This window comes from Fistularia commersonii, chromosome 12 (genome assembly GCF_037954325.1).
Source record: "Fistularia commersonii isolate RoL2024-O1a breed Wild chromosome 12, RoL_Fcom_v1.0, whole genome shotgun sequence".
In the NCBI taxonomy this organism is placed as follows: Eukaryota; Metazoa; Chordata; class Actinopteri; order Syngnathiformes; family Fistulariidae; genus Fistularia; species Fistularia commersonii.
In genome coordinates this window covers 18,197,265-18,206,139 of record NC_141295.1, presented here as the reverse complement: position 1 = coordinate 18,206,139, position 8,875 = coordinate 18,197,265, and the positions used below count along the sequence as shown (strand labels likewise).

The 8,875-nt window shown below is 40.3% G+C and overlaps 1 protein-coding gene across 1 annotated transcript; it reads right to left on the bottom strand.

Moving 5' to 3' along the window:
* Window positions 1–284: 284 nt before the first annotated feature.
* Window positions 285–3,021, bottom strand: LOC147229041 (TNFAIP3-interacting protein 2-like). The gene is made up of 6 exons (XM_086156229.1): window positions 2,600–3,021; window positions 1,719–2,024; window positions 1,499–1,588; window positions 1,171–1,398; window positions 964–1,080; window positions 285–682 (listed from the first exon to the last, which is right to left on the bottom strand). The coding sequence occupies exons 1-6, from the start codon at window positions 2,891–2,893 to the stop codon at window positions 521–523; spliced, it is 1,197 nt and encodes a 398-aa protein (XP_086012355.1). The 5' UTR covers window positions 2,894–3,021; the 3' UTR covers window positions 285–520.
* Window positions 3,022–8,875: the final 5,854 nt, after the last annotated feature.

Sequence of the window (8,875 nt, the reverse complement as noted above, 5' to 3'; positions counted from 1 at the left end):
GAAGTACAGAAGGCTGGATAAAAAATAAACTTATAGCACCACATCAGACGAGATGTAAAAGTTAAAAAAAAAAAAAGAAGAAGAAGCTTATGCGAGACGAATCTCTCGAATCGTACGACGATACGACACCTTTTGGCTGAATAACAAGAAAGTGCAACAGATTTACAATTTGAGGTATGTAGGACTTTTTTTTTAGACTTTTGCCGCGGACGCCTGTCGTCTTGCAGGCGGAACCTGCGGAAAAAAATAAAATAAAACGGCCTTAAAACGGCCTGATAAGTTAGTTTTTTTTTTCTTTTTTGGTTGTTTTCTTTCTATCCCGAGCGTCCGTTTCCTCGAACGCCTCCGGAGGCGTTGCGTGCCGGCCTCTGCTGTGTAGTGCTGCCGCTCTTCAGTGTTCAGAAACTGATCTTTGCAGAGTGGGTGCGGGTCCGCTGCCTGCACGGCGTGCTCTCCGGAACAGGCTCCGGATCCGTGGAGCCGAGCGCTGGCGAGGAAGGCGCTCGCGCATTCGACGCCGTTAGCTCCCGTACGGGGTCTGCGTCGCCGCTCCCGATCGCCGCGCCTCCGTCTTTGCCCTCGGCGTTCGCTCTACGGCGTCCCTGTGTCTCCTCGGGGCGATCCTGTGGCTGATGTGCACCGGACAGACGGGAAGAGCCTCCACGTTGTCTTTGCTGGATCCCTACTGAAGACAGAAACACGTGCGTGCTGTTATATCGATTCAATATCGGAGAAGGGTGAAGAAGCGCGACACATCCTCGAAGGTAAAAAGTTCACTTTTATCCAAAAGGCCAATCAGTTTTAAGTTTACCTACTTGTTGATAATGAATTTTTCTTAGAGCGATGGCAGAAAAATAAAGACCAGTCCTGAACTTCTTGATTTAATGTTTGAATGAGCTCCGCTCCTCCTCCAGGAGCCCGTCGGCCTCCGAACGAAGAGGCCAAAGTGTCCGGAGCGCTCACCTGTTTGTGCAGCTGCTGCCTCAACCGATTCATCTGCTCCTTCAGGTCCTGGATCTGGCCTTGCGCTCGCTCTCTGTCGGCCCGCTCAGACTTGAAGTCCTCCTCGTAGATGATGACCTGGGAGAGGAAAGGAGAAGGAAAACACGCCTTGGTGAGTCCATTTCACCGCTTGGCTTTTGCAAACAAAGTTTCTGTCCGGCCGCCGACCTGCTGCTCCAGCGTTTGGATTCGTTCCCGGCTCTGCAGCCCCGCTTCCTCCAGGTCTCTCCTCAAGGCGGCGCACTCGTTCATCTTCTCCTCCACCAAGTCGTTCAGCCTGGAGATCTCCTGGTGGAGCAGCCCCGAGCTGACCGAGCCCACCCTCTGACACAAGCCTCGGATGTAGTCCTCCCTGCTGGTGTCGTACTTCTGCCACTGGAAGTTCAGCTGCTGAACCTGTAAAGGAGCGAGAAGAAGAAGGTCAGACCCGCGGCAAAGCTCTGACGCCATTGTTGGAAAGCGCTTTGAGTTCAGTCGATGCTTAACTGGGACTTACGTAAGCCACCCGCTCTTTCAAATGTCGATTCTCCTCCTGAAGCTGGCAGATGTGGGTGTTCGCGCCGCTCCGATCGTGAGAGTCTGTCAACTGCGCACATCAGAGGAAGGAAAAATTAAGACTGGGTTTTTTTTTTTTTTTCCGGTGGAAGAAAAAAGAGCGACAAAAAGCACTAGTCGCGCCTGCGAAGCCCGAGCTCTGCACCCACACATCCTCACACCTCCTTCGCCTTTTGCTGCAGGGCCACCTCCTCCTCCTCGTCTCCTCCCACCGGCTTCTTTCTCTCCAGCCTGGCCAGCAGCTCCTGGCACATCTTCACCGTGGTGCCCAGGAGGCCGCGCAGCTGGTCGACCTCCTCCGCCAGAGACGTGCACTGGACGGTCCTGCTTGCCTCCGACCGCTCCCTCTCCACCAGGGCCAGACGAAGCTTCTGGATCTCCTTGTCCTTGGTGTGGTCTTGTTGACGCCTAATGCCCTCCAGCTCCAGCTCCTTCTCTCTCACCTGCAAGTTCAGCCTCTTGATCTCCTGGCAAATGGAAACGCTTTAGATTAGCAGCGGAAAAAAAAAAAAAGTATGACACTGCCAAGTTTAGTTTGCGCATGAGCAAGGGCTAAAGCTGCAGGCTATGTACTTAATAATAATAATAATAATAATACAATTTATTTAAAGTGGACACCACACAGACATATACATGTCAAATAGGTGGTTAAAAAAAAAGAAGAAACACTTGCCCGTGAATGGAAACAAAAATCAAACACAAGTAAAATAATTTGGTCTACTGTTATATTCATCAATTGAATTATTTTTTATTATTATTAGTGTCTTTAGGGTAATGCGAATTGTAATAATATCCACTCCAACTGTTTCATGTGTATGATCTCAAAATAAGGATAAATACATAAATCATGATAAAGTACCTTTAAATTCTGACAGGAGGAAACGTGAGAGTGAACACGCACACACTCCAAGATATTATCATCTGTGTTTGTATTTAGCATTTAAGAAGCTATATTTGCAAAGCTCATTGGAAAAGATTGAAAGTTCAAAATAATTATCCTAATACAATTTTAAGATACTTTTTGCTTTTTTATTCCTCTTACCTCCGCTTGCCTGGAAGCCCTGACCTCCGTGTCGTTGCACAGCTGCCTCTGCTTGCACATCTCCGCCAGCAGGCTCTCCCTCAGGGACGCGGCTGGTTCCGCGTCCCCGGCGAAGAGCCTCTCTTCCCGGCCTTGCTTGGGTCTCAGCACCGCGATCGCCCCGTCCTTGGAGGCGAGCTGCCGCCTCAGGACCTCCACCTCCCGCCGCGCTTCGTGGCTCACCCCGCCGTAGCTCCTCTTCTTATCCCGCGGAAAGTCATCGTCGTCGTCCGTGTTTGAACTGAAGTTTTCCATCGCGGGTAGGAGGTTTAAAAATGTTTGTTTTTTTGGAAGTAATCCTCCCGGCCGGTGTGACCCCGCGTTTAGCCTGGCGTGTGTCGCAGTGGGGCGGCGGGCTCGGTTGTGCCGGAGGTTGGGCGCATAAATGAGGCGAATATCCCCCAACCGGTTCGAGGGGGGATTTCCAGGGGAACTTCCCCACGTAATTTTTGGAGCTTCGTCAAACCCGAGTCCTGTCTGCTTTCAAACATCACTTTAACGTGATTTAAGCGCTTGACAAACCGTCGAAACGTCTGATTTTAAGAGAATAAACTATAACTTCCAACAAATTAAGCCTACAAGAACTTTAAGCTAGGTTTTAAAGAGGAGTCGCGATGAGGCGTTCAGCGGCCGTGGGAATGTGGACAACTACCGTACATTTGATAGTTTTCACCAAAATCTTTTATTTTTTTCGCTTTTTCACACTTTGACACTTTATTATTGGACTTCAAATCCAAAACAAACAACTTTTCTCCCATTCAAAACAATGTATTTGTTGGCACCGGCACAAAACAACTGACGCTATAAGCTCGTGTTTTGCGTCGTGATCTGTTTTCCCGAAGACCTTGAACGTCTTCCAAACTTCAGTTGGCGTCGTTGAGAAGGGATTACGACTGCGCATGCGCGGAGAAGTTTCCCGACTCATCGAAGGCGTCATGACAGTGATTGCGTCATGACGTTACGTAAACACGCTTGACGACATTACGCAGTCATGGCCAAAATGGTTAATTTTTTTTTCTTCTTTATTATTATTTTTTTTTAATGAAAAAATACATACACAACACACCTTTTGAGCCAAAAGTAACACACACTCACATATGTGGTACACTCACACTCACATGTGCGTGTGTGTGTGTGTTTGTACGTACATGTGTATGCACATACACACACACTTATGTATATATACATATATTCATACATATATACACACATACCTACGTATATACGTATATATATGTACACACACATATGTGTTTATGTATTTATATGTATGTATGTATATATGTGTATGTGTATAGATGTATGTATATATATATATGCATACATATGCATATATATGTGTGTTTATATGTGTATGTTTATATAGATATATATATGTGTGAATACATGTGTGTATATAAAGGACTGTCTCAGAAAATTAGAAAATTGTGATTAAGTTCTTTATCCTCTGTAATGCAATTACAAAAACAAAAATATCATACATTCTGGATTCATTACAAATCAACTGAAATATTTCAAGCCCTTTATTATTTTAATATTGCTGATTATGGCTTATGTCTTAAGAAAACTCAAAAATCCTATCTCAAAATATTAGAATGTCATGAAGAGGTAATTTTTGTTATTCTAATTGCATTACAGAAGATAAAAAACTTGATCACAATATTCTAATTTTCTGATACAGTCCTGTATATGAGTATAGATATAAATAAGAGGCAATGTATTTTGCTATCTTTTAAATGTCATTATTTATCTTTATGGTCATATTTATTGATATTATCATTGTTGCTCAGCTATGACAAAATAATTTCCGGTATAGGGATCCTTATCTTATCTTATCTATACAACAATCAAAAAGCCATATAAAGAGTACAACTAAAATACTTTCTATGTATGTATACACATACGCACAAATATTAATTTCTTTTTCCCAAAACAAAGTTATTTTTTTCTGCCTTTGGATTTTGAAGTCCATTTATAACATTGCTGTATTGTTACGTTTTCTGTAGAAAGACTGTGAAGTTTGATTTGCTGTTAGTCCATTTTCTTTTATTAATGGGAAATTTTCCCAAAAGCAAATCACGCTGTACAAAAAAAGTCCTTTTTCTTGTTGCAGTCTTTACGGTAAAGAAAAATGTCCTTGTCTTGCAACTCTCGTGAGAATCGAGTTCTCCTCTCGATTGTGAGACCAAACATTCGTCATGTATTCCACAGAAATCCACAATAGTGTTTATTTTGTGATTATCATATTTTTTTATCGTCACAAGTGAGAGTTCATCCCCCTGATTTACCGATTTACCCATGAGTAACATCGTATATAAACATTGGGACATTTCTGCTCGATGAAATTTCGGAAATTAAAATTTTGATATTGCGAAATATCCTTCTGCCCTTACACATATTGTTGTGTCAGCACTACAGGATAAATCTTTTTAAAATTGATTGTTAAAGTAAGAAACACTTGAAAAAAAAAAAAAAAAAATTGTTGGATTTTGATCTTCATTTTTGTATTTTTTTGAGATGGAAAATAAAATAAATAAATAAATAAATAAATAAAAAAAACACTTTATTTCCAAGAGCGGGATAAGAGGCATTTACAGGAAGCAACAGGAACGACGCAAGGACATGGGGTCAGCCCAGAAAAAGAAAATGAAAGCAAATCCACAAGGAGCGGTTGAAAGAAAACAAAACTCGGGAATGTGACAATCTGGTTTACATTTCAGTTTATCCCAAGTTTTAATGGCACCTTCTGCCAACACTAGAGAAGCCGGGTGGAGACGTGAGGCCACGACACTAACAGTCGGATCTTGTTTTGCTGTTCCACAGGGTTCGGCGACTGAGGTGACGATGGAGGAGCAGGACGTGGAGGAAGCCGTTAAGTATAAGTATAAAAAGTTAGTTAAGTATGAAAATGTTTGTGCTTGTGGACCTCAATTGATCTTTCCATCTTATTTACACATATTTCTGAGCAAATTTAAAATAGCAGAATTAGCTTGCCCTCCACACCAATGAAAACCAATTCATGGACTATATCAGTATTTAGTTAGAATGTATTTTATTTTAGTTAGTTCATTTTAAAATGTAATTTATAATTTGAAGATCTTGTAACATTTAGATAAAATGTGTTAAAATATTTTTGTCACATGCCAGTAAAAGGATGACGGTGGATAATTATAGAACGGCTTTTTTTTTTTTTTTATAAATTCAAGAAGGACTCAGATCGACATTATTTTGCTTAAAAGTAGCCTTCAACCCACTGTCTTATCTTCAGAGTTCAAAATGTTTTGTTGCATGCAGAAATGTCATTCTGTTTTCTCTGCAGCTGTTCATTGATTTAAAAAATGCAGCATATATTTTGTTTATACATAGCACAAAGGCAAAAAAAAAAAAAAAATGTTATATGCCGTGTTAATTATATTTAAATTTTTAAACGTCTCCAAATGGCTGTTAAAGTGGTAAAGTTTACTGACCCTGGACTATATGAAAATATAAAAAATACAAAATATGGAATACAAGCCAGCGGTTTTTAAGTCTTCACCTGCACCCAGAGGGACTTCGGTCGTGAAAGAAAGAATAACGACAACATCAAGGATAAGTCCTTGTCCTGTTACTACGCTACTTCACGTTGCCACATTGCTTATTATTTATTCTTGTATATTAGTAAATATAAGATACTTTTTTTTAAGATATACTTTTACACTTCAGAGTTTATTATTTGATTTATTTTTTTATGTGTATTTTCAACTTGTCTTGTCCTTGTATATCCTGCTGTTGCTAAACAACTTCCCATGTTTGTAGCTATGAGACTTTTTCTTTTAAGATAATACTTTATACTTTAACACTTCAGTTTATTTATTTTGATTGTTTTTTTTACATGTATTTTTTAGCTTGTCTTGTCCTTGTATATATTGCTGCTGCTGCGAAACAATTTCCCATATTAGAAAATATGAGAGACTTTTTTTGAAGATTATATTTTACATTTTTTCACTTCAGACTTTATTTTGTTTATTTTTTACATGTATTTTTAGCTTGTCTTTTCCTTGTATATCTTGCTGCTGCTGCGAAACAATTTCCCATATTAGAAAATATGAGAGACTTTTTTATGAAGATTATACTTTATCCTTTTACACTTTAGAGTTCATTCATTCTATCAATTAATTAATTAATTTATTATTTATTAATTTATTTATTATTATATTTATTCTTAGCTTGTGCTGTCCTTGTATGCTTGCTATCATAAAAGTACATCTCATCTGTTAGACTCCCATGGCGACGGGTTAAAGCTCAGCTGCAGCTTCAGATGGAGCTGGTCTTCACTCCCCAAAGTCCTCCTTGTCTTTTCATCAATGAGAGAAACACAGCATCTTTTTTTAGCGAGGGGAGAGGAGTCAGCGTAAAAACCCAGTATTTTTAGTCAACACTTAGACAAAATGCAATTCACAATAGTTTTCTGTTGCTCTTGTGTTTTTTGGGGGATTTATTTTAGCATTTACCATCAACCTTGACTATCGATCTGGGACACGCAACCTCAGCTCTGAAAAATTCTTCGAACGCCCCCGAAAAACTCACTGCTGCGGTTTGCAAAAGGAAATGACCACAGCGGGTTTTTGCTCTTGAATGAACTGCAGATAAGAACACACACGCCGAGGAATCTTGGCATGTAGCCTCGCATTTACATACATGAGCGTGTAAGGATGAACAAACAAGATCCCGCCTGTTCCGCCGAGGAACTTTTACCTTTTCGGAAAACCGAAGAGGCCGCGAAAGAAATCCCGAAGGTTTTTTTTTTTTTTTTTTTTTTTTTTTTGTCGTTTTCGCAAGTGGACGCTCTTCCTTTTATTTTTCGACATTGGGCGTCGCTGTCCTTTTCCGCCATGGAAGCCTGGCATTTACCTTAAATGAAGCGCTCCGTTTCCTCTTCCCTCCAAGCAGCCCGTGGTTTCCCACCACTCACTTCTCATTGACTCCAAATAGAAGTTTAAATACTCCTGTCAATCTATTTTTTATTTATTTTTTCTCCTCCGACAAACACTACCTTGGATTTAACACTAAAGTACAGTCTCTGAAAATATCAACATGTCTCTTATTAGCTGAGATAAAACACATTTTATAATGTAACTGATATCTGATAGTTACACTTCCTGTATTTGCCAGCTGTGTATTATTCATTGGTATTTAAAGATCTGCCATTTAAAGATGGCCAAAAACTAACAAGTTGAATAATGGATATAATGCTGTTTACAAACAAGTATCATCGTACTTGACCTTCAAGCGGAACTTCTTGCTATCGCCGCTACTTTATATCTTTGGGTAATTTTACAGATAAAGATTTTTTTTTTATCGTTGTTTAAGTTTCTATTATCTGATTTGTAAAAAAAAAACTGTTTCCGAAAAAAGCGCACAAACGAAGCGGATACGTTCGCGCAAGATCCAACTGTAAATCTCACGCGTCGCTTTCTCATTTAGGATCCGAATACCTTGATCTGATGTGGCGGAAACATCCTTGGGTATTTTATCATATTTGTATATTTTTTTGCTTATTTTTATTTTATTTTATATCAATATTAATTAATTGTAATTTGAAAGATATAAAAATACTGAGGAAATTGATATGATATGTCTTTCCTACCCGAGGCTATCAGACTTTTTCATTCCTCTTCCTTCAGCTGCAGGGAATCGTCAAATCTTTGCACTTAAGACCTTAAAACACTTTATAGCCTTGACTTTGACACTTTATAGTTTTGTTTGTATTTCTTATTCTCCCCCCCCTTTTTTTTTTTTTTTTACTGTTTATACAATTTCCTACTATTATCTATTATTGTCATGTTTTACTTGAAACTCTGGCGCAACAATTTCCTTCGGGATAAATAAAGTTATTCTTATTCTTAATTCTTATTCAACGTGGGTGAAGCACAATTCGAGTTGGAGTGACATTGAGGAGCAACGTGGATGCTAGATGTTCGTAGTGGAGGCCGTTTTTTTTCTTCTGGCGCTGTGGAAGTCCCAGGTATTTGAACCTCCACCTTGTCATATTAGGAAATGAGTCATTCAGGTCATGTGGCGGCGGCGGCGGCGGCGGCGGGGCGCCGCAAACTTGCCTTACAAGGGCGGACAGAGTGCCGGGCGGCGTTTCCCAAAGGGGTTGGGTTGGAAACGGCGCCGAGACGGGCCGCTGAACCCCCAGATGAAAACAAAACCCCCAGATGATATCTCTCAGCGGATCATGTGATTGCGCGGCGC

Coding starts and splice junctions, on each gene's coding strand:
- LOC147229041 (XM_086156229.1), bottom strand. CDS start 2,893: ATGGAAAACTTCAGTTCAAACACGGACGACGACGATGACTTTCCGCGG. Junction 1,399..1,498: donor TGAAAGAGCGGGTGGCTTAC/GTAAGTCCCAGT, acceptor GCTCCTTTACAG/GTTCAGCAGCTGAACTTCCA. Junction 1,081..1,170: donor TCCAAACGCTGGAGCAGCAG/GTCGGCGGCCGG, acceptor TTCCTCTCCCAG/GTCATCATCTACGAGGAGGA.